Raw genomic sequence first — 24,285 nt, forward strand, 5'->3', positions numbered from 1 at the left:
TGGTAGCTGTGGATTACAGCTGGGGATGAGCTTTGCAAAAGCCCCCCCATGCTTTGCTGCCCGTCCTGGCCGTTGTGGAGGGGCTCTGAAGTGGAGCATGTTACGTGCCTCTCATCACAGAGAGGGGATTTACTTCCAAAGGGGAATGTGCACACTCTTGGTAACCTCGGAGTTGGAGCTGTGCTTCAAACAGTAACTACAGTTAACTCCCCATGTGTAATCTTTCTCCTCAGGCCCTGTGTTGTAACCTTTGACACCCTGGATGATGACACAGAGAGCCCCTTGGTCCTTCTTGGGTTGCCATGACCTGGAACACCGTGAGGTGAGCAGCTGGACAGGACTGGCAGGAGGACCTGAATGTGCAAAACATGAAAGGAAAGCCCAACGAATGCTCAGAAACCTGTTGTGGAGGAGGAGAGAAGGTAAAGCTTCAACTCGTAATTTCAACCCTAGGCCTTTAGGTAACAAATCTGGAACCTCAGCCACAGATTGAATGGTAGAAGGTGTCCTAACTGAGCAGCAGTAGCGTTGTGGTCATTAGACACATCCTGGGCATCAGCTGGGATGGATTCTCAGAGATCAGTTATAAACCAGTAGTAAAGACCTCTTGAAGAAGCTCCTGCTAAGCCTGCACACCTGTATTTGAGTTCCAGTGTGACTGATCCTGTGTGTGGATTCACACTAGGCCTACTGTAAGCTAACAGATGATGGGAAGAGGGCTGGGTTGAAGTATGTTGTTCTGCACTGTGCAGGAATGGGAGAAACACGGACCTCTCCTGCTTTCCCTTCCTCTAACATTGCCTGCTGTGAGGAGCTGAAGCAGAACAAAGGATTGATTTCATAGCAGTGTAATTTATTTGTCATCAATGTGCACTCACAGGCAGGACATCCAAGGCAGGATACATAAAATGCTGGGAAGTGCATGGAGGTGGCCACCGGGGTCTGGACCTTGGTTCCCACTAACAGGCTTTAGTTAAAATACCAGTTAAAAAGGATCATTTCTGTCCTTACTGAACTACCTCTGTGCAGCCGCTCCTTTTCCTAGCAGTGCTGGCATCCCTCACATGAGAAGAAGGGAAGGGGAAGGAATGGAATATGGTATTCCCTCAGGCCACCAGGCTCCCTGAAGCCTGTGTTGTGTGATGGGTTGGTACCATTCCCCCCCAGGCTGTGATCCTCATGAGCACCTGATTGCTTTACACCAGATGAGAACTAAGGGTCTGTCTCCTATTCTGTCCACCCTATGCACCCTCTGCTTGCAGGAGACAGTGTGCTGGTCCCTGCAGACTCACACCTACTCCTGCAGGTGGACCAGTACCATCAGCTCACAGTGTTCACACACAGCAGCATGTCCTGCTGTGCTGGTTTCTATCTGTGCAGTCCTCCCCCTGCTTTAGCTCATGCTGGGGTGAACACTGTGCTGTCAGGTAGTGCAGAGTTCGGCTGAACCATGTCAGTAAGGCATGATACACACAGGTAACTGCCAAATAAAGCTTAGATTTTTACATCAGTTACTTTAAAAGTGGCACTGGGCTTGACTTTAGCTGAACACATCAGATGATGTGGCACGCTCTGTGAAGTTCCCCACTTCAAGCAGTGGGTTCTGGATTAGAGTGGAAGGAGTGGGAAGGAGACACAGCTCACTCCTCAGGAGCCATGGGGTAGGAAAAGACAAGATCTGCTTGTGTGAAGGCAGTTTTATTTGTAGCAGGCCAGTAAAGCTGAGCAAGCCTGGAGTGAGGTGAGGAAGGTGCTGTCTTCCAGCATCCCCTGCTGCGACGTGTTCCCTTGAGCTGCCTCCACTGCAGCCTCAGCTCTCCCCCTTTGTCCAAGCACCCTTCTCCAGGTGAGCTGGAGGTGCTGTGTTCCTGGCTCCATACAATGGTGAACGGCAGCATTCTGAGACAGGATTTTCCTGCAGGAGCACCTCCCGATGTCCCAGCTGAAGCGCAGGGGCTCAGCCTCTCCCTGCAGTCCCTGCTCCAGTGAGCTCAGCTCTAAGAGGCCTTTGCTTTTCTCTCCTTTCTTGCTCTCTCTGCCATTAAGCTGAAGAAGAGCCTGGGGCAGAGGTTTCGCAGGTAGACAGCCAGGGAGGGAGTCAGCCCAGCCACAAGTACTTCCTTCTTCTTCTGTCCCACTGCATTGAGCACCACCTGAGCCACCTCTGCAGCCGTCTGTCCTTCCGCGGTGTTCTTGTCCATAACTGCCAAAGGAAAGCCTCAGGTAAGCCCATGTTTGAGCACCTTTCCTGGGAATGCTCTACTGTACATGGCTGCTTGGATGGTTTTGGTTTTACACCAGCTGTGTGTGGGAGCACAGGCAGGTATGGGCTAGAAGTCAGTAGTTGCTGTCTAGGAAGGCTGAATTTTGGGGGTTGCTGTTCTTACCCTGCATCCAGAGTTGTCTTTTGGTACTTCAGGGCTAACCTGTGTCCCCACCACCTCTGGAGTAACTCAGTGAGGTGGAGATGCATTAGATACAGGGCACAGAATCATATCTCACCTCCATAGCGAGATCCGTCCGCTGTTATAGCGTTGAGAGAGAGGTTTGTCTGAATGTAGCCAGGGCTTATAACTGTCACATCGATGTCATACTGCTCCACCTCTGCTCGTAGGCAGTCAAAGAAGGCCTGGGTGGCATGCTTGGAGGCAGCATCTGAAAAACAGGGAAAGCACCATGTGATGGGAAGGAGCAGGGCTGAAGGAAGATTCACTGCCCTGAATGGGTTTGTCATTGCAGTGCCCCCACTTCTCAGCAGTTCTCCAGCTTCTAGGTTGGTTTGTGTGTACTTTGGTTTTCTTTTGGTGAATGGCAGCAGTAGGTAGTGGGGATGAGGGAGGCAGAATGTAAATACTGAAGCTGGAAACCGACTGGGGTCCTGAGCTTAACCCCACAGCCAGGCCAAAGCACTAGAGAGTGAACCCAAGCTGCCTCCTGCTCATGGTAAAGGAGACAGGAAGTTTGGCTTGGGAAGCATCTGACAGGACAGGCTGGGGCTGGGGAATGCACTGCTGGTACAGGAGAGCAGAGCTGGCACTGGCTGAGCCTACGTGTGCTGAGTACTACAGACTTGCAGAGCAGGTTCAGAGCTTGGCTGCACACAAGTCAAAACCCGGTCCCACAGGCAGACAGAAGTGTGGCCTAGGGCAGAATTCCCCCCTGTTGAATGCCTGAGCAGCTCTTGCTCACTCCCTTTCTGTGTGTACTTGGTCACTGCCACTGTGCCTGCCATCACCTGAATGTGGCTGCAGGGCTGACACCAGCAGCAGGGAGCTTAGCACAGGCTGTGATCCCTGTCTGAGGACATAGGCAGGAGCTGAGCTCCACACTCAGAGGTCCATGTGGCTCTGGTAGCTCTAGAAGCTCCTCAGAACATGCTGCTTGGCACAATCATCCCCACATTATCTGCAAGAGCAGATTACCCAGATGGTCCCCATTCTTCTGCACTCAGCATGCTCTACTGCTCTTACCATCACTGGACTTTGCCCTTTTTATGCCTATTTTCAGTGCTTTACAGATGCTTTTACATCAAATAATCTCCATTTAGCTCCTCCATCTTTTATAAGGCTTTTTCTGGTAATCTCAGCAATATTATTTCTTGTCATAACTGACGTAGCACAAAGTTTGCTGCATCAAGAGAACCGTTTAGGCTTTTGATTTGGCATTGTTTGTACTATGGCACTTTGGAACTTATCAAGACAAAAAGGTCCTGCTTTTTTACAGGACATGAACCAGGCAAACAGCAAGGATAAAATACAGTCAAATACAGAGTTATTCAGGCAGTTTACAGGGACTCTCAAGTGTTAGTAAAATAACTGACAGTGGGTAGATTTAGATATATAAGGCAGAAGCTCTTCCCTGTGAGGGTGCTGAGGCACTGGCACAGGGTGCCCAGAAAAGCTGTGGCTGCCCCATCCCTGGCAGTGCTCAAGGCCAGGTTGGACACAGGGGCTTGGAGCAAGCTGCTCTAGTGGAAGGGGTCCCTGCCCAAGGCAGGGGGTTGGAATTGGATGAGCTTTAAGGTCCCTTCCAACCCAAACCAGTCTATGAATATGAAGCTGTTTTCAGGACACTGAAAACACGTTCTCCTTCCCCATCCTTTACCAGGGACAGGGCTAAGATTCTGTATTTGAGAGTGCCCTCCTCCACAGCTGTCAGTGCTTTGTGACAACACTGAGAAGGATGCACAGCTCTGCTCTCCCTGCATGCAGCCAGCTCTACACAGAGCTAAAAGTGGAAGCAGCAGCCAAGTATTCATTCATTCTAATGCCCTAAATATGTCTTCCCATCTTCTGTGGAGGTACTTACATGCGGATCGGAAAGGAATGCTTATTTTGCCTTGAACACTGCTGATGGCCACAATGTGGCCTTGTCTCCTCTTGATCATGGAGGGGAGAAGCGCTAGCAAAAGACAGAAAAGACCCATTGAGAATGCCAGTGCTGCCACCACTGCTGTCAAGAATCAGTGCTTTCAGAGGACGCTTAAGATGCCCAAGTGAATTACAAGATCCTTGTTCAGTGCAGGGGCTGAGCAAGGGATGGTGTTTGGGATGCCTCAGACTGAAGCTGCGGTTTGGCTGGGATGTTCACCTGTGAAGTGATGCTTGTACCACAGAGGCTGACACAGTTCCTGTGATCTCCCACTGGCACCATCAGCAGGACCTGCTAGTTTCTTTTACCACTGCATTTCCTGCTGCTTGACACCCTCCAGGCAGAGCTTTGTGTACCTAAAGAAGCTTTCCAGGGAAGCTACAGCTTCACCTAGAAGCCATTCTGCCTGCTTGTGTGTTTTAGCATCACAGGCAGGCTAACCATGGCTCTCTTCATAAGACCAGAGCCAGGAGATGCTTTATACAAGATAGTATCTCTGATCAGGTACTTCCCATGCAGCCATGCCCAAGCATCTCTTTTAGAACAAGACTTTCCTCCCCTCTTATACTGTACCAAACACAAATAGAGGTTAAACTGTGCTTAGTTGTGTTGGCCTGCAGAAGGTATCAGCTAAACCCATCATCCCCCTGTAATGTGGATCACGGGTACCTTTGGTGAGGGCTATAGGACCAAAATAGTTTGTTTCCATCACTTTCTTATCCACATCCAGTCCTGTGTCCACAATTGTGCCTCGGAAACTGATGCCTGCATTGTTGATCAGGATGTCCACATGCCCCAGGTACTTCAGGATCTCTTCAGCAGCACTTAGCACAGTTTTAGTGTCCGAGAGGTCGAATACCACAGTGTGAGGTTTGTGTGTCTGTGGACAAAGAGGAGTTAGCAAAAGCCTAGTTGAGGGTGTGCTGAATGTGATGTATGTGCACGCTCACGATGGCATCTCCCAGCTCTGCAAGCACAGAAGTAGGGCCACCCAAACCTTGTGCAGCAGTTCTGTTTGGAGGGAACGCACAACAAGGAGCAGGTTGTGCTCTCATCATCCTTATAGAGCTTAGGAAAGGGGCAGGTGAGATCTCCCTCAAGTATTAAAGTGTCATATTACCTTACTACAGGAAATGCATCTGAAAATGTCAAAACCCCAACCCATGTGTCTTCTACATAGCCAGCAATACCCTTCTTAGCCACTGTCAGCAGAACTAAGCATGAGCAATAAAGGCCAACAGAAGGAAAGTCACTTCCCAGATTCAGTCTAGGACATGCAGATGCAAAGGCTCAGGGCACTGTGCACTTGCACTTCCATTCCAAGGCAAGAAGTCCTTCAGATGGCTTATTTTTGTAGGGTTTCTACAAGATCTGACTTGTCAGCCCTGTGTACTCCTAGAGCAGGATCTATCCCTAACCACAGAGTTGTATTTTTCCTATTGCTCAACAGAACAGCCCACAAGCCATTCTGTACCACCACGAGCAGCAGCTTCTCCTCCCACACTCACCTTCTTGCGGTGGTTGGTCACAGTGGAAAGCTGCTGCACCATGTCTTGGAGCTTCTCACTGTCTCTGCCACAGAGCACCAGCTTGCAGCCAGCTGCATGGAAAGCTTTGGCACATTCTTTGGAGGAAGCAAAGAAGAGAGCAAAGCAGATACTTGAATGACAAACAGCAGGTTCACATCATAGTGGGGGATAGGCTAAAAGTTCTTTTAGCTGGCAAGGGTCTAAGGTGGCTTTGTCACTCCTAATGAGGAATTACAGTGATGTGATTTACAGTGAAGGTGCAAGATGCCATTTTCTGTGGCTGAGAGACATGTGACAGCAGTGCAGCAGCTGCTGTGCTCACAGTTACAGTGCTGGTTATGCAGTGCCTGTGCTGTTCTCACATCCTCCCCCATCAGCTGGTCAGATCTGCCTGTGCCTCTTCATTTTTTACTATATACCCCTCTTAATAGGGATTACAGATCCCTTGTGTGTCATCTAACACAGCAGGGCCTGGTCTTAGGAGATTTAGGGTTTAGTGAACACCTCCAAAGGTTCTGGAAGCCCTGAAGCTAATGACTTCATCAGGGTGATCATTAGGGCAAGGCTGAAGAAGGGATGGCTTGTGCTCCTTTCAATGCATTTCCATGTTCTACCCTACCCCTCTGTGACCCAGGGAGACAAATCACTTGTGCAAGGGACGACAGTGGATGTAAAAAGGGTGTATAAGAACACACAGTAATTAGAGGTGCTCTGGTGTATTAATAACTGGGAGTGAGGGAAATAGTGGAAGATCTTGCCACTGAGTCAATAAGGGAGGAAACTTCCGTGTATGATGGTGGAAATCCATGCATCCAACACCACACTGCTGCATCTGCCCAGCCTACCACAGCTGAGATACTAGTTCTGTCTCTTCTTGATGTGAAATACAAATTGCTTTAGCACTCCTAGCTCTTTGGTTGTGACAGGCAAAGGCCCATTGCATCTCCTTTGGCTGTTCAGTTACTGAACCCCCCTATCCTTCAGGATAAACCCACATGCAAAGACAGCATCAATTTAAGCTCTATTTGTTCTATGAATGTACTCATCCTAAAGAAAGGCCTTGATAGCAGAGAGCACCTTGTCTTCTCTTCAAGAAGCTTTTAAAGCAATTCTAAAAAGCAGAATTAAAGAATGTATCCACTCAAACAAAGAATCCATTCTATTACTCACTGCTGTTAATATTGCCAAGAGTTGGAATTTAGAATAGATGGGTTTAAACTAAAACAGGGGAAGTTCAGGTTGGATATAAGGAAGAAGTTCTTTACTGTGAGGGTGTTGAGGCACTGGAATGGGTTGCCCAGGGAGGTTGTGAATGCTCCATCTCTGGCGGTGTTCAAGGCCAGGTTGGACAGAGCCTTGGCTGCCATGGTTTAGTGTGAGGTGTCCCTGCCCATGGCAGGGAGGTTGAAACTGGATGATCTTAAGGTCCTTTCCAACCCAAACCATCCTGTGGTTCTGTGATTCTGTTCACTGCTGTTCATATTGCCAAGAGCTTGAATTTAGAATGGATGGATTTGTACTGCAGGAAACAGGTACCTGCACATGAGGGCGAGAGTGGCAAGGAGGTGAAATGGGAAGTGTAGGAGAGTATCTGGAAATACAACAGAGGTGAACATAGACCACCAGTTCTGGGAAGCTTTAGAGAAACAGTTTGACTTCCTGGCTTTTCCAGGGTTTAGAGAAAAGCCCCCTGACAGTGCAGGAATAGCGTTAGTTGTTCCTGGCTTTGATGACCTCCAGTTTATACCACGTGATGAAAACTCTCTTTCAGTTTTGAGACTCTCATGCACCAAAGCTTGTGCTGGCTATAGTTCTAACTGTGCAAGGGTTGCCTCAAAATTCCAACCAATAGGAATTTCTTGCCCTTTCCAGTTCTTCCTCCAGTGCCCCTTCACAAACCTCTGCTTGTCCTGCCCTTGGGGCCTTTCTATGTGCACTTACCCTTTCCCAAGCCCGAAGTAGCCCCTGTGATCACCACCACTGCCTCCTGGAGGTACGCTCGCATCCGCATCCACTGCAGCAGGCGATAAAGGGCGAAGATCCCCACGCTGCCAAAAAGCAGTGGGATGAGGACTGTGCTTGTGAAATCCATGAGTTTTCCTTTCTGAGCCGTCTTCCTAGAGCCACAAGATGGAAGGGAACAGACTGTTTCATCAGCAGGAAAAGGAGCAGAAGCTTGAAAATCAGGTCAGTCCTTAGCTCTGATCACCAATAAACAGATCCCATACAGGGGTATCTTCCTGATTTCCTCATCCCTTCCTTTAGACTTTCCAAAGTTCACATCAGTGCCCAATTTTAAGCACTGAAACGCTCATCTGAACATCCCAGCAGGGTATTTGGAGTGGACTTCTCACAGAGCTGGCTTCAGAGATGCTGTTCCCACATTCTGCTCTCAGTTCACTCCCTTGTATTCAGAGTGTATTCAGCTCCTCTGGGCTGGGATGTGCCCCTGCATCCTTCTGCCTGTAATAAAACCTCTTGGATTTCTCTAGAACAGCCAGTGCTGCAGTATCTATATCCCAGAGAGCAGTTACTGCCTATCATCCCAGATGGGTATAAACCAATCTGGCTTCTGGAGGCTCAGAGTAAGTTTTCTCTCTAGCCTGTTATTTGCTTGCTACACTGGAATCTGTGCTTCCATCTTCAGTGTCTTTCACCACCTGTTAGCAGAGACAAGTTGTCTGATTTAAATGAACCACATGTCCATTCTAGCAGGGTAAAGCCTAAGATCATGCTCTTATGCCAACAGTAATCATGCAGTTTAATTGTGTTCTAATGCACTGAAACTAAACCTGTGAATGAAATCCAAGCTAAAGGTAGCTATAAGACCTTAAGCTCATCCTGGGACTGGATTCTGATACCAATGCATAACCCTAATCTCCTTGCTAAGCCACTGCCTTCAAGGGAGTAGTTTATGTTACAGCTTACTCCATGGATAGAGTAAGTGATACTTCTGCTGTAAAAAAAGCCACTCTCCCACTGTATCTAACCCAAAGCTCTTATGCTTGATGGCACAGTGCAGTCAGTTAAATCCCTTCCTGGGATCTATACAACTTTGGGGTCACACTTAAGGTAAAAACCAGGTGTTAGTGTATCATCTTAGTCCTGTTGTGCAGAGAAGAGCACAAGAAGGAGAAAACAAGAGGTAACTGATAATGCCAAGCCAGAATTCAGTGTCACTAAGCAGGACTGAACTTGTAGGGATCTGAGATGACGACAGAGGTGCTACATGCCATGGAACAGAGCTAATGTGGAAAATACCAGGCTCTTCCAGATTTCCATCAGGGGCTTGGGCAGAATTCCTAATGTAGCTGGTCAGTGAGCAGACCAGCTTGCTGAAACAGTAGTGAACTGTATAAAGTAAGTATTTCTGGAGGGATAGCTGGAACACAATAAAACAGCACCTAAAGATAGCTGAGCTGGCTCAAAATAAACTTGACAAGCTCTAAAAATAAGCCCCTCAAGTTAATACACAGCTCTTCTTAAGGAACTATGGAGCTCCCCATTCCTGAGCTAACCCATTGTGTAATACACTGTGCATAATGCAGCAGGACATCCAGGCCATGAGCTCCCCCAGGCAGAGGGAGGATGCTCAAAGTGGGGAATCAGGAACCCAAATGGGATTAAACTCATTCTGTTGCAAAGCAGTGCGTGAGGCCAGCACCCAGCTACTCAGAGCAGCATCTCATCCCTCTTTGTGCTGTACACAGAGTACTTTGTATTGATACACAGCAGAGTTGATTTAGCATAAGAGTGTGTAGCACCCCTAAAATACTTCCTGGGAAAGAGCTGTTTTGGCCTCTTTGGGCTGGATGAGCAGAAAGTTCTCCTTTCTGGCCTATGTTCAGTTACAGCAGCTGCCCTCTATGTTATCCCTTTCTTCCTGCTCTCAAAGGCCTCTTGACATTCAGGAGGTGAGGTGTGGGCAGGGACAGCAGGTGCTGTGCTGACACTGAGGCTCACAGGACCTTTTGGGATCAAAAATGTTCAGCTCCCACTTAGGACCTTTCAGTATTTCCAGAGTGGGAGCTGACAGATGCAGTGGAGCTTCCTTTGTGAGCCCTGGTGCACACTGAGGTATTTAAAAGATGTGGCCCTGAGCAGCTTTGCTTCTGATTTCAGTAGATAGTGGAAAGCAGATGAAAAGGTAACTAGAAAGAGGGGGCTTTTCTGACACCTTTTCTAGCTAAAGCACACTAGGAGATGGGAGAGAGTCCCATGCTTCATGCCAGCCTGGTTCTTTCCCTGTTCTTAGGCAAAAATAAAGGTTGATTATGCAAGGACTAAACTCTGCCACAGGGGCTGGTGGCTAAGAGCCCCCCCCTGCACCAAGCCTACCAACTAAAAGCTGTGTTTTGGTGCCTCATCAGCATGAACCAGTTATTCCTGAATCACATCAGTTATTATTCATGCACTTTCTATGCAAAGAAGGTCTCTCTGATCCTTTCTGATTTGAAAAACACTTTCCAAGCCTTTTATTGGTTTTCTTTCTCTCCTTCCCCCTCCCCTTTTTCTCTGTATCATAGATACAAAGTGGACAAATCACCCAGTCTCTCAGTTTGAGACTGCACCATCACCTTTGGTCAAACATTTGGGTATTCCTGCTGAAAAACACTGTTATTAATTCTTAACAGCTCATGTTTATGGCACCAGTTTATCAGGTGATGCTACTGGTTATAACTGGTTCAAAGAAAGGCCTGTAATTCTCAGTTCCCCATCCCAAAAGGCAGGATTGGAACACACAGGTGATCAGAGAGCAGAACTAAGAACACTGACAATGTACATACAGCAGTGACTGGAAACTCTTTGAGAGGCTTACCTTAAAATAAATCATATCTATCCAGTTAAAAACTCCAACTTGCATCTGAAACCAAGACCTGGATGTTATCCCATAAACCCAAGGACAACGATTTCTGAAGGATCTCAGTTAAAAAGGTCAAGAGTGCACTAAAGGCAGCAAAGATGAGACCAAGACCTAAAAGAAACTAACCCCTGATACACAACAGCTATTCTCCTTTAGCTGCAGCCACCTAAAATCACATTGTCCTTTACATGACAAATGGCAGCAACTGGGAGGCTATTTTCAGCAATCAAAAGGTGCCATTTCAGAGGTGGGGGGGGGGGGCTAAAAGGAAGGGAAAAGGATCATTTTTTCCTAAGGAAGCCCTTGTCCTGAAGCAGAGCAGCTCTAAGCTGGAATAGCCAGCGACTTTAGCCTGAAGAAAGCACAATATCCTACCTTTGAAAAGCACTCACTTGCCAGTGCCTCTGAGGTGGTGTCTCCCTCCGGGCTTTTAACAGCACAGCCCTGACTTAAATTTGGAAGTGGCAGCATTCCAAGCAAATGCGCTCTGCCCAATGCCAGCCCAGCCAAGAGCTGCCTCTAAAAACAAACCCAAGGAGTATAGAGGCTGTGACCTTTCAAATGGGTAGGGGGGGGAATTTAACCCCCAGGCTGAAGAGGGAAGTGAATTCAGAATGATACAAACCTCCCAATGATCCTCTGGTTACTTCTAGTACTAAATAATTCGTGGTGTTGAATCCAGAGCATCCCCAAAGACCAATGCTTCTCTTTTAGATGGAAGAAAATAAAGGCAGTTTGTGAAGCAGTATCAGTGCTCTATTGGTGGGATTAGTTTTGGTGTCATAGAGCACGCTCTGCCATTGGTATCATGCTACTTAAAACAGACTTTTACCTTCTTCCCTTAGGGTTCTTAAGCCTTTGAGCACAACGGAACTGAGAAGTGAGGTTCTCATACGTATCAGGGAAATGGGCATTCCCTCCAGCAGCCCAAATGCACTGAATCCCTTAGAAGTGTTTGACAGGGAGGAAAATGAGCCTTACTTATGGTTGGTATCAGCTAAACAGTTGTATTGACCCAACTGTTTTGGGAAGCAGCTGAAATCAAACTTGTAGATGTCTGAATTGGGGGGGGGGGGAAGTCACATAGCTGGCAATGCAAATTTACTGACAAGTTCTCTGATGTAAAAACCCCCAAAATGGGACGTTCAGCCTCAAAAACCTCATTCCAACCCCAATGAGATCACATTAATTCAGCTGACTGGATTACCATGGTGCACTTCTATGTTCACAGCTTTCACTCCATACTTCATAAGCAGAAAACAGCGCCAAAACCACACTGAGGTCACAAGAAACCAGTATAATTCCAAAGAAGGCCCACAGGAACTGGACAGAGCTCATTGCAACACAGCCACATCAAACACAGAGAAGGAATTCAGGAGAAGGAATACAATAACCTGGCCAGAATGGCAACTGGCATTAAGAGCACCACGCAAGTGCTACACGGTGGTAGGTCTGGTTGTAAGCAGCTGGGCTACAACGACCCAGTGTTTGAGGTTTGCTGGGGGTGGGTTAATATTGGTTATAATACTTCGAATTCACTTTTTCTAGTGTAATTTGACCATCTTGGAAGCATCACTTGAAGCATCACCTACAAAACCCATCTGAGTAACAACCCTGTTGTTATTGCTATTCAAAGGGATCCGGCTTGTGTTTTAACATACTATTTATAATATGTATATATGTATATTACATATATTATATATATATACACACACGTTTTGACATTATGCAAAACAACCTCACCTCATGCTACAGGAAGAGAGAGAAAGTACGTTTCCAGCACCCAGACCCACACGTGGATTTGAGAAATCATCTCCTCAATCTCCCTTTCACTTGTATTCAGTTACAAGCTTCATTTCCAGCCCCGCACCCGAAAATCCACCACTGCTGTTTGGGGGACAAGCAAAGGTAAGTCCTGAAGCTCTTCCCTGTGAGGGTGCTGAGGCACTGGCACAGGGTGCCCAGAGAAGCTGTGGCTGCCCCATCCCTGGCAGTGTTCAGGGTCAGCTTGGACACAGTGGCTTGGTACAAGCTGCTCTAGTGGAAGGTGTCCCTGCCCAAGGCAGGGGTTGGGCCTGGATGAGCTTTAAGGCCCCTTCCAACCCACCCCATCCCATGAGTCTCCGATCTGCCCCCTCGCAGCTCCCCGGGAGGTCACCGCCAGGCGGGCAGGCCCCGTTGCCGGTAGCGGGGCCGTGTGGGGGTGCCGCGGGCAGAGGAAGGACCCGCGGCCCGCAGAGGAGCCCAGTTCGGGGGCTGAGGGGAGGCCGCGGGGGTCCTGGGCCCTACCTGGCCGCTGCCGTCACCATGGCCACCGCCGGAAGTGGCGGCGGAGTGCGCATGCGCCAGGTGCTCCGCCAATGACAGGCGGCTCCGCCTCGGTGCCACCCGCCGGCGGTCCGTCCGCCTATGCTGTCCGGGCGGGGAACGGCGGTCCCGGCCCCAGGTTCCTTCAGCGGGATGCGGTCTCCACTCGCCGCAGCGCTGAGGCCGAGGGTCTGCACCGACAGCACGGGGCCCGGCCCTTCCTTTGGTCTTTGGGCTGGAAGGGACTTTATAAAGCTCCTCCAGCTCCAAGCAGGGGCACCTTCCCCTGGAGCAGCTTGCTCCAAGCCCCTGTGTCCAACCTGGCCTTGAGCACTGCCAGGGATGGGGCAGCCACAGCTTCTCTGGGCACCCTGTGCCAGCGCCTCAGCACCCTCACAGGGAAGAGCTTCTGCCTAAGCGCTCAGCTCAGTCTCCCCTCGGGCAGGTTCAAGCCATTCCCCTTGCCCTGTCCCTACAGGCCCTTGTCCCAAGCCCCTCTCCAGGTTTCCTGGAGCCCCTTTAGGCACTGGAGATGCTCTAAGGTCTCCCCTTCAGGAGCCTTCTGTTCTCCAGGCTGCCCCAGCCCAGCTCTCTCAGTCTGGCTCCAGAGCAGAGCTGTTCCAGCCCTCGCAGCATCACCATGGGCTCCTCTGGACTCACTCCAACAGCTCCACATCCTTCTGATGCAGGAGCTCCCAACATCTCTCTGCATGAAAGGTGAAGATGGAGAAACTCCCTGCAAGAGGACTGTGGGCAGTGCATGGCTGTGAGCAACAACAGGAGGAGCACAGGAGGCATTTTCAAAGCCATGATCAGGGGAAATCCAGCTTCTCCGTTTTCAGGTGAGTTCTGTGAGCAGTGCTATGGGAGCACCTCAACTTGTAATGAAATGTGTCCTGAATGTGCTGCATATCTTGCAGCTTTACATCTCCTCATTGAGGTAATGGTGCTGACAAGGTGCAATAGAGCGTGCCAGGCTGTAGCACAAACCTGACCAGCCCTTTGGAAACCTGAGGTTCCAGTGATCCCAAAAGCCTCAGTGGAGTCAGTGGTGTTGGGAGGTTTTGCCGTGAGGAAGGAGAGGGTGCACAGCTTCATTCCAGCGCTGGGAGCTTTTCCTCCTCTTTGTTATGGTCTGCGTGAGCCCAAGATCCATTAAGAGGGAGCTGGGAATACTTTGGCCGCAAAGGCAGTTAATCCAAGAGGTCTTTCCCTGTGGAAAGCAGTGGGATAACGGAGAGCTTTTTATGACAGTTATTTGAAAGGCATTTTAATCATCATTTTTAATGGATTCACAGCTTCAGTGTAAGTTTGCCATTTGTAGCAGATCAGTATTTCAGGCAAAAGGAGAAAATGAGCCAAGATCCTCCTAAAAACTCACATTCCAGAGGGTATGATGGGAATGCACTGCTCCGGCTTCAGGGCCAATGCTGAAATGAGAGACTCAGTAATTTTATTTGCACCAATTATATATTGACCAATAACACCCAGAAGCAGGGGGAGTTATGCCATGGAAGCTGTGGTCCATTCAGTCCTATGAAAATCAGAGCTACACAAAGCCATTTCAAACCATCTTTCCCACCAAAGCAGCAGGATGAGCTGTATCCTATGGGATTCTTCTTATAGGCTAGCAGTTGCCTGAGAGCTCCTGTGGGCATTACCTGGTACGTGCCAGCCTGTTTTATTCTAACAGGGAATAATCTGTCACCACACTGGCAGGTGATGATGGAAAGCATGTGCCTGCAGTGGTTGTACCAGGAGGGAGTCACAGAGCAAAGGGTTACACTGGGATGGCAATTAGAGAAGGGAATTCATTGAACTAGGTCTTGACTTTGGTGCTTTGACTGGGATCCTATTTTCTTAGGTTAACTTGGTGTAATTAGCAACAAATCCAGCTTAGAGTTAAACCTGCTGAGGGACACATTGCACATTGAACTCACTTGCATGGACACGGTTTTGTTCTCAGAAGCATTAGGGGGAATCTATACCTGTAATGGACTTCTGTTCTGGAGACCATGCAGGCCCAACTGGTAAATACTGGTACGGTCTTCTACAGCTATGGCTGCTTTTGTTAGCACTTAATCTCTCCCCTCTTCTTTCTCACTGTGTCAGGCCAGAACTGCAAAGGGCTGGAATCCTTTTAGCAGTTTAACACTTCCTTGACAAACATCCTGTTCCTGAAGTGCAGGAGCTCTTTTGAGGGGGAAAACCCCCTCCAAACTCACACAGTTATTTGCACTTGTGCTTGGTGACATCTGCTTTACTGCAAGCATCACTGAGTGCTCAACCACAGCCTTTTTAACCCTATTCTCTAGGGCAACAATTTTGTGCTCTAGTTCTTCCAGGCTCTTATTTATCACCTTTTCTTCAAGGAGGAGATGTAGCTTCCTTAAGAAAAGCTTTGGTTGCTTACCCTAAGAGCAGAAACCTCCCCTGGGTAACCAAAACCTTCCCCAGGGAAAGCATCCTTGAACCAGTTTGAACTGAAAGCTCCCAGTTTCACAGTGCCTTTGGCTGGAGAATGTAAATGTTCAAAGGGCTGTGGCTTGACTAAAGAATCTCTTGTCTCAAAAACACAAACTCTCCTCCCTGTTTGCATGGATTTGGTTTATAGGAGTGAATGAAAAGAGACCTGTGATAGAAAATAGATAAATAAGGGTTTCTTGGGGCTTTTTGCCTTCTTTTCCTGTGCAGCTCTTTGTGGATAATCATTTGTGTCCCTTCTAAGCAGTGGGTACAAGGAGATGATCATAATTTTTGCTCCACTTACAGTTCTGGTTTGGAACTGGGCTCTGACTCAGGGTCATCAAACTCCTCCTGCTGGACCCCTGGTCACTCCTTTGAGCTCCTCTCTTTGCTGTAGGTTCAGGTCACTGCATTCACAAGGGGTTTTGCATCACCTGAATCGGTTTGGGGGTTCCTTGAGTTAGTTTCTCTAAGGTTTGGTTCCAGTTGGTTGTAAGTAGCGCCTTCTCCAGCCCCTGCACTGCAGCATTTCCAGGCTCAGTATGACAACAGTGGAGACAGACTTAGTTGAAACCGCATTTGTGATGTCTGATTGTGCCGCAAATCCCCAGTCATTGCAGCTAACCCAAAAGCAGGGGAATAAGGAGCAATATCCTCTATATAGATGCTCAAACATATACCACAGCCATTTTAACTGCTGTGATAGGAGATAATGATGTTTTGTCACACTCAGAAATGGAGACATGGCAAAGCTGAGGTACTGTTTCCATAAAGATACTAATTGTGGTTGTTTCAATTGCTGAGGGGACAGCTTAAGCCCTGTGTATAGAAGTATCTCCTACCTGCACCATCACTGATCTCAGGATATCCAACCCTGTCCTTCCCTGCTGCCTTCCCTCAATGGTTTAGCAGGTAAGGTCTGAGGGCTGGGCCCCCAAGAGCTGTAAAGCAGCAAGAAGTCATGCAGAGAAGTGTATATCCTGCCCCTCTTCTGGTATTTGGTGGGTTAGGAAAGAGTTAAATGACAACAGAGGCTGCGCTATTGTTCAGGCATCCCTGGGTTCAGAGTGGCTGATCTCTATTCCCGGATCTGCCTCTGGCTTCCTGCATGACCTTGGACCGGTCACTTACCTTTTCTTTTCCTTAGCTCCCAGATTATAACATGGAAATCAGTCCTCTTCCTGTGCTGCCTCCTTCCTTGCGGCTTTCAGGGTGGCTGAAGATTCTCTGGTGGGAGATGATGGGAGGAGGAGAACACGTTTCCACTGCAGATATATTTACACAGGGGGTAGCAATTTTGGGGCATGTCCTTGCTCATTCAGAGCTCGGGCTGTGCACGTGGTCATATTTGGGGTTATTTTAGTAGGCAAACCTGTGGTGAAAGTCACAGTCCATTTGTCGCTGCTGCAGCAGCCCCATAGAGCAACGCCAGCTGCAGTGAGCCCTTTCCTCACTAGATGGTGCTTTTGATCAAAGGTTTGAACAACCGCAGTTCTTTTCCGCACAGAATTCCTTAATTTTCCTTCCCCTGTCTCCATTCCTTCCCCTTCTTCTTTCTGTGCTTTAACACTAAGGGGGACACTTCATGATGCTGGCTATTGAGCAAGGCTAATGGGGTGGTAACACAGGTTCCGAGCCACCCGTACCCACCAGCCAAGCTTGCCTTCTGGGCTCTGGGTTTTGAAGCGTGGATCAGTGCCGCTGGGCTGTGGCAGGGAATTGAATTCTTTCCGTGTTTTCTATTCCCATAAGGAAAAGGCTTCAAAGAGCAGGTCCCCTCCCCCTCCGTGCTGGTGAAGGGCATTTAGGGAAGCTGGGAAAAGAAAACCCAGCTCTGACAGATGCAGTTCTTTAACAAACCGCTGTTTTCCCCTACCTTAGCTGAAGATTGGTTGTTTCTTTTTAAAGGGAGTTGCTGCTTTTAGATCCATCTTTGTATTCAGGAGACAGTTACCTAGCCAAGGTCATTGCTGCTGCATGCCAGCATCCCGCAGCGAGCCAGCCTCCTCTTCCTTGAATGAGCACCGGTTTCACTGAGGTTTCCCTAAGTAAAGAATGGGATAGGTTTGAATCTGCCAGTGCAAGGTCCCAAGTCAGTGTGGGGTAAGGAAAGCCAGAACAGCCTTTTTCTTGTCTAAAGACAGCAGAGGAGATGAATGAAATCATAATCAAACATTTCCTGTGCAGACATGCACAGGGGTGGGTTCTGAGGATACCCATCCTGAGCTGGGCCTGCCGTGAGGCTTTCCTTGCCCCTCTGCCACTCATCTGCAGGGATGAGTTGTGTGTTCACATCCCTGCAGCCTTTGTGCCTTGCACGCTATAAACCTGACTCCCATTGGGAAGACTGCGAGGTTATGTCCCTTACAGCTTCCCTCCCCATGGAATTTCACCACCATTAATGAATGGGGCTGGATTGCTGCTCTGGGGCCAGTCAGCCATGCACAGATTTATAGTCTGAGGCCAGAAGAGATGATGCTGCTGCCTCTGGCACTGCACCAGTGACAGTGATTTCATGTGTGTGCTGAGAAGCCCACAAGGCCAGTGCCCTCACGTGCTGCATGTTATGGAAGCGACATCCCCACAGCAGGGACACGAGCAATGCTAAACTGGAGCGTGACACACAACTCCTCTCGGGACTGGGAGCTGACAGTGATTTCTTTGTCATTCCCCTGTTGTCACCATCCCACTGCACATACATTTGTTCATCGTTAGTAAGATATTGCTGATGACTAAATCTTGGGTCTGCATCACAAAGAAACCGTTTGAAGGAGCAGCCCAGAACGGCGGGGTTCAAACTAGGAAGAAGTGGGGACAGTGCTTTTCCTCACATCTATTAGATATGGAGAGCAAACCAGTCTCCCAATCCCTCCAGGCTGAGAGGGAATTGCATCACTGGTGTGTGTAGATACATATTCTTTTTCCCTCTGAAATATGCTTGTTTTATTGTTTTTCCCCATTGGAATTTGCCAGCGTGTCCCAAATGATGTGGCTCTGCAACTGCAAAGCAACATACCTGTGTGGGGGAGAGAATGAGTGGTTTTCGCTTTGCAATCTGGCTCTTCCCTCCTCCCTTTTCCCCACATCCCCATGTGTTATGGAGCCAGCTGCTCCCAGAATAGTTTGGGAATGAAATGTCACCGTTTGAAACTGGTGAGTCACACTCTTTTTTATGGGGGGGGGAGAGTTGAATATGAAATGTTGCGTTGTGGCAGAGCATCTCCTGGTGAGTACAGAGAGGCTTTTCAACCACAGACTCCCTCATGATGGAGTTGAGGGGTTGCAGTAAAGGCTCCTGGGTGTGCCCGTGCTGCTTTCTGCAGGAGGATCTCAACCCCCTCTCTGCAAACTCCAGTTGTCTTCCCTAACATGCCCATTGCAGCTGGATCCTTGTGTCTCCCCCGGCAGGGCTGGGTTGTATCTGTCTGGCAGCACACCTCCAGTGACTCTGGTAATTAAGTCTCCCCGCACTGCTGTGAGATGTAATTACAGTGAGACCTGACTTCAGCAACCACTCCAGGGACTGAAACATGCTTTACCAGAGCAGGGAGGAGCAGAATGGTACTCAATACACTTTTGGGATGTCGTAGGGGAAGTTTATTAAAGAAAGGGGGTTATTAATCTGTTTTCTTCTCCGTGTATCCCAATATTAGGATGATGCCTTTAGTATCCTGGGTGTTGAGAGAATCGGGGGTTGGGTTTTTTCCTTCCTACTTGAAATCTTTTGTCTCTTAACAGAGATTGCTGTGCAAATGGTGGCAATGGACTTGCAAAATGAGCTATTGTTTATTAGAAGCTGAGTAGTTGTCCCTCCCTGCCCAAATACAATTTGCAGTGAAAAGGCAACATTCAGGATTCCAGCTCTAAGGTATCACAACCATCAATTTCCATGACCCTACTTGGCAGCTCTGCTTAGTAGGTACCAAGAATCATGTATCTTGAAGTAAAGTTAAGGTTTAACAGGTTGTCGTTAAAGGTGGTAAATGCTCCATCCCTCGCAGTGTTCAAGGCCAGGTTGGATGGGGCTTGGAGCCACCTGCTCTAGTGGAAGGTGTCCCTGCCCATGGCAGGGGGTTGGGACTGGATGAGCTTAAAGTCCTTTCCAACCCTACCCATTCTATGATTCTATGGAAGTACCATAGTAGTAAACTTCTATTTCAGGTTGCACTATCCCAAGTGGTGGCCACAGAGATGTGCCACCCATTTTGCAGTCTCTGTTTCAACAGTAATGATCTCCAGCTGAAGGATGGGAAGAAGCTGGTAATGGTAATATAAATAGCCCCAGTATGGGCTGGCAGCCCTCCTCTTGAGTCCCACCTTCAGTGACATTCTGAATACATGCTGTGAGTAAAACTCCCACATTGCAAGCTAACTTGGTGGGGATTTTGCAAGCAGAAGCCCCAGGGGGGAGGGTTGATGCCATCTCTCTCTGTTTTATTTGGAAGCCTGAGCTAGCAGTGAGGTTTTATGAAGTGTGCATTTCTATCTCAAGTTTTAGATAGCGTTAACTACAAACCCACATGCTTTATTGTCACTGGGATTAACAAAAATAATCTCTGTCTGTTAGAATTTGCTGCAGAGCCTGAGATTTTGTTTAACACAAATAACCTCAGAGACAACCTTGGGAAGCCCAGGTCTAAGTGCCAATCCACATTCCTTTTTCTCTACTTATCTGCCCCTCTCTTTTCTCTGTTGTCTCATTGTTGCCCTTTTTTCTTAACTCAGTTTCTGGGATTTGGTTTGCACTGTGGGTCTGCAAAGAGCTGAACCACAACACTGCAGGAGCTGGAAGTGGTGACAGCGATGGAGGAGTGAGCCAAGGAACAAGGTAAGAAAAGAGCACTCCTCTGGGGACCTGCTGTGCCATCAAGTTGGAACTTCCAGCTACTCCAAAGCAGCAAAAAAGGATGTGAATGCCAGTGGATCATCAGTTCTGAAGCTTAATGACAGGACATTGCTTGATACAGTCTTATTAGCCTCTGTTCTAGCATAGGTGCCTGCGTGCTAAGTTTACCTCCCCATATCCCAAATGGGGATTCCCTTTAGCTTGCAGTTTCCTGCACATAACTCCCAAGATAACGCTGGGCATGATGAGCACAAATACTCCCTATGGAAAAAAAAATAGCTTCTTTTATTTAGAATGAGGTTAGTGTGATTTCAAATTGAGTATTCAAACATGAATTTACTGAGTATCCAACTCCCTGAAGTACTGAATTCAGTAAGGGTTCAAAGTTTCCAAGCAGGTGATGGTTTCTTTAATGGATTTTTTGCCTCATCACCTTCAATGGGATTTCCCAGGGTGCCAGAGACCACACATCCTCCTAGACCCTGGCAAAACTGATATATAAGGTGTGGAAGTCTTCCTAGCAGGAAGAAGCATTTCAGTTCATTCAGGCCAAGATTACTACTGATCTGTTTTGGGGGAAAAAAACATAACAAAAGTTAAAACCAAGGACAACCAAAATGACATTGGACATTCATTAGTGAAGCATTGTCAGAACACAATAGAAGAACAGACAAAAGCCAGGCCACATTCTGTGGTATTTCCTAAAGGGCTCCCTCTGGCACATGGTTATTCCCTGCCAATCCTTTTGTATTGTTTTTGATAATGAAGAGAAGCTGAACAGATGATTGTTGCATTGTCCACTAAGTGATTCATTTACATTAAATAGTGCCTCAAAAGTAGGCTTTGGGTGGACTTTTTTAGTCACTTCAGTTGTTTATTTGGATAGTTTAATTGCCATCTTTTAACTCTCCACCGTACATAATTATTTCCTGATTGCTTCAGCTAAATTACCCAGGGTGTAACTCCTCAGCGGTCCAACTAGCCCTGACTTAAGCAGCAGCATCTCTGCATTTTCAAAGATGCTCAATTCTGAATGTCCACCTCTACAACACTGCTCCTGATCTGGGAAGGTGATGAGGTTTTGCATGTCCTTGGTCCCTATCTCTGAAAGTTGGGTTGTGAAGCACAAATGTGGCTGCACAAGCCCTCACAGTTCCATTCATTTCCTCCTTAGTCTCTCAACTCTGCTGCATGTCTGCACCAAGGTTTCTGTATTAACCCAGGACTTCCATTACAATGACAGGCTTTTCATCCTCAGAAAGTTTGGTTTGGTTTGGTTTGGTTTTGCAGGATGTGACACTTGTGACAGTGTGCCTGAGGGCATACTGACACTACTGCAGTTAGAAGAACGTCAATGTTAAGAAGCTATTTACCCCCAAATCCACATCCAGACCTGCAGGTCCACTAATATGGATGTACTAATGACTGGGGGAGAATGACACACAGGTGTTTTGATGGCTGACAAATCTAAGGAAATCAGCACTCCTTTGGCCTCTCCATTTCCCCTTGTCTGAGAAGATGCATGACTTCGCCTCTGTTGAATAGCTGTAGTTACATCTCAAAAGCCCTGATTTCCTAGTTACTCTCTGTTCCCTATTGGTTGTACCACAAGGAGAGGTTCAGTGCAGGCTCTTGTTTCTGCCTGTATGAAAGAGTAGAGTCTGGAGCAAGGCAGCAAATAGTGAAGCAGAGAGGGGAAGGGAACAGTCCCAATAGTGTTGAGTTGTTCATGTAATATGGCCAAGGTTTAAATCTTCCAAGGCCAGAGCAAAGCAGTCTGACATTTTCGCAGTCCCTTCTCCTTCCACTTAGGGAGAACATTACATTTCTGTTACCCTGCTCTGTGATTAAAGCAAACCCTCCAGCCCTCTGGATCAAACTGAGTTTTAGCCTTTTTTGGGGGGTTATATGGCATCTTCATAAAGCCAGCTGAAGCTCAGCAGACACACAAATAAAACCAGCCCTCTGTGTGCATAAAACCACAAAGTCTTGCTAGGATTTCCCCCCGCCTTCCACTTTAACCCTCCAGCATTGCTCTCCTTGTATTCTTGCTCTCCCAGGAGTCCGCATCGCTCTGTGCTTAGTGGCAGGCGATGAAATCAAGCCGTGCATTAGCAGCTCTGTAATAGCTTTGCTCAGTGGAACCCAACTTCCTTCATTAATCCAGAAAATGAGACTTGTTTTCGTACATTTGAGAAGCTAATTATTTAAGTGCTGGGAATTAAGGCTCATCAGATCCTGGAGCCTGATTTTGGTTCTGCTTCCCAGGGGATGGAAGGAGATGGAGGGAAGCTGGTTTTGCACAGGTGTGTGGTATGGTACTTGCAGCAGGGAATGACGGTGTGCAGATCCTCATCTACTTTAGGCATTAAACCCCCTTTCTTTGTGCATCCCTTTTCTTCCAGACATCATCCAGTGGTTCTTGCCATCCAAACAGATCTTTTTAAGTCACCACTAATAAAATTACTTTATAGCTTTCTTATTTTTAGTGCATGAAAAGATGTGCCCCTCGTGTGGTTGACCCAGCCTGAAGATTTTGCAATAAAACAATAATGCCTTGTCTCAGCTGGGTTTTGGAGAGGCAAAGGAGCTCTCACTCATTATCCTTCTACAATCAGTTATTCTTCAGCCTTACCTTTGATCACCATATTCAGAGAGGGGTTTAGATAGAACAGCTCTACCTAACCTAGCAAGGGACCTTCCAGTGGGAAACTGAATTGGGTGAAAACCCCCCTCATCTGTAGGAAACCACAGATGAGGGCAGATCTGTTGTTCTAAACCAAGTTTTTACAACAGAATGCCTTTCAACAGTAGATGGGTGCTTTTGACATTCTTCCCAGAAAATGACAGAGAACCTCCTGCTGCTGTCTGCCAATAACTATATGCTAAAGAACAGGCATTTGGTTCTGATAGTGTCACTGGACAGATCCACTCTTAATTACAAGCAGCTTGCCAAGAACAAAGCTTTCATTTTTATTGAGATAGCCAATCTCCTGTGTTCGCTTCAGAGACTGAGGGAGCAAACATTTCTGTGTGTTCAGTTGAAGCCAGATGTTAAAGTATTGTCTGGATGTAATTGACTTGACAAATAGCAGGAGTGACATTTTAGCTCCATTTAAGTCAGTGGCAAAATTCCTGTTGAGTTCAACTGGGGCCAAGATTTGATCCTATGACAGTGCTGATGGGGAAACTTAACAAATGATCTTCACAAAAGTTAAGTGCAGGCATTTTGTTTTTCTAGGGCTCTTTTCAACCTATGGAATTCTGCGCGCTACTTTGAAGAGGGCTGCAAAAGATCACAAAGACAAGGAAGCTTATTGTCAGTAGATTTAAATGAGCTATCCAGGGGTCTGTGATTCCAAGGGAAAGCTTCAGGAGTTGATTATAAAGTTGTAAGGCAGCTCGATCCATTAAAATCCACCCATCTTTGTAATCCTTGGACTGACAAACATCCCTCTGGCAGGACCTGTGCAGCTGAACTCTTTGTCACTGAATATTGTGGATTCAAGATGCTGCTCTGTCCCCTATGCTGGGAAATCCATGTGGAAACCTCTAACATGGTACCGGATACCAATGGACTGGGCTGGAAACCAAACCTTTGCTTTAGAGAAGCTGGAGTAGCTGGGACCATACAGCCCATTCAGTTTTGTAGCAAGGTCATTCCTTTGTCCCCAGGATGCATGAGTAGGTACACAGTGTTCTCCCCAGACTGTGAGGTGTCTGAAGTGTCTCAGATGAGCTTTATTGGGAACTAAAGGCAATCAGCTTCAGGCAGAATCATGCAACAGATTCTACCTATGATATCTCCAGAGGTTTAAGCCCTGCGGTCAGCCAGGTCATACAACCCGACATGCTTTAAAGGCTTTGGGTTATTACTACTTGGATGGAACTTCATAATGCTT

At 47.6% G+C, this 24,285-nt stretch overlaps 1 protein-coding gene and 1 long non-coding RNA gene across 4 annotated transcripts; one reads left to right on the forward strand and one right to left on the reverse strand.

The window, feature by feature from the left end:
- Nucleotides 1-1,865: 1,865 nt before the first annotated feature.
- Nucleotides 1,866-17,138, reverse strand: DHRS7B (dehydrogenase/reductase 7B). 3 transcript variants are annotated; one of them, XM_061346293.1, is made up of 7 exons: nucleotides 16,669-17,138; nucleotides 7,842-8,017; nucleotides 5,880-5,995; nucleotides 5,041-5,251; nucleotides 4,309-4,401; nucleotides 2,503-2,655; nucleotides 1,866-2,203 (listed from the first exon to the last, which is right to left on the reverse strand). In XM_061346293.1, exons 2-7 carry the CDS (start codon nucleotides 7,990-7,992, stop codon nucleotides 1,998-2,000), a joined length of 930 nt encoding a protein of 309 aa, XP_061202277.1. In that variant the 5' UTR covers nucleotides 7,993-8,017; nucleotides 16,669-17,138; the 3' UTR covers nucleotides 1,866-1,997. The 3 variants fall into 3 exon arrangements, with proteins under 3 accessions (XP_061202277.1, XP_061202259.1, XP_061202268.1); XM_061346275.1 differs by lacking the exon at nucleotides 16,669-17,138 and adding an exon at nucleotides 13,054-13,088; XM_061346284.1 differs by lacking the exon at nucleotides 16,669-17,138 and adding an exon at nucleotides 11,140-11,285.
- Nucleotides 13,771-24,092, forward strand: LOC133208511 (uncharacterized). The gene is made up of 4 exons (XR_009724395.1): nucleotides 13,771-13,913; nucleotides 19,699-19,880; nucleotides 20,263-20,365; nucleotides 23,625-24,092. It is a non-coding gene; the product is annotated as an uncharacterized LOC133208511 (long non-coding RNA).
- The last annotated feature ends 193 nt before the right edge of the window (nucleotides 24,093-24,285 follow it).

The sequence above is a fragment of the Neopsephotus bourkii genome, unplaced genomic scaffold (genome assembly GCF_033783945.1).
Source record: "Neopsephotus bourkii isolate Nb327-2 ecotype Australia unplaced genomic scaffold, CSIRO-AGI_Nbou_v1 NB_39, whole genome shotgun sequence".
NCBI lineage: Eukaryota > Metazoa > Chordata > Aves > Psittaciformes > Psittacidae > Neopsephotus > Neopsephotus bourkii.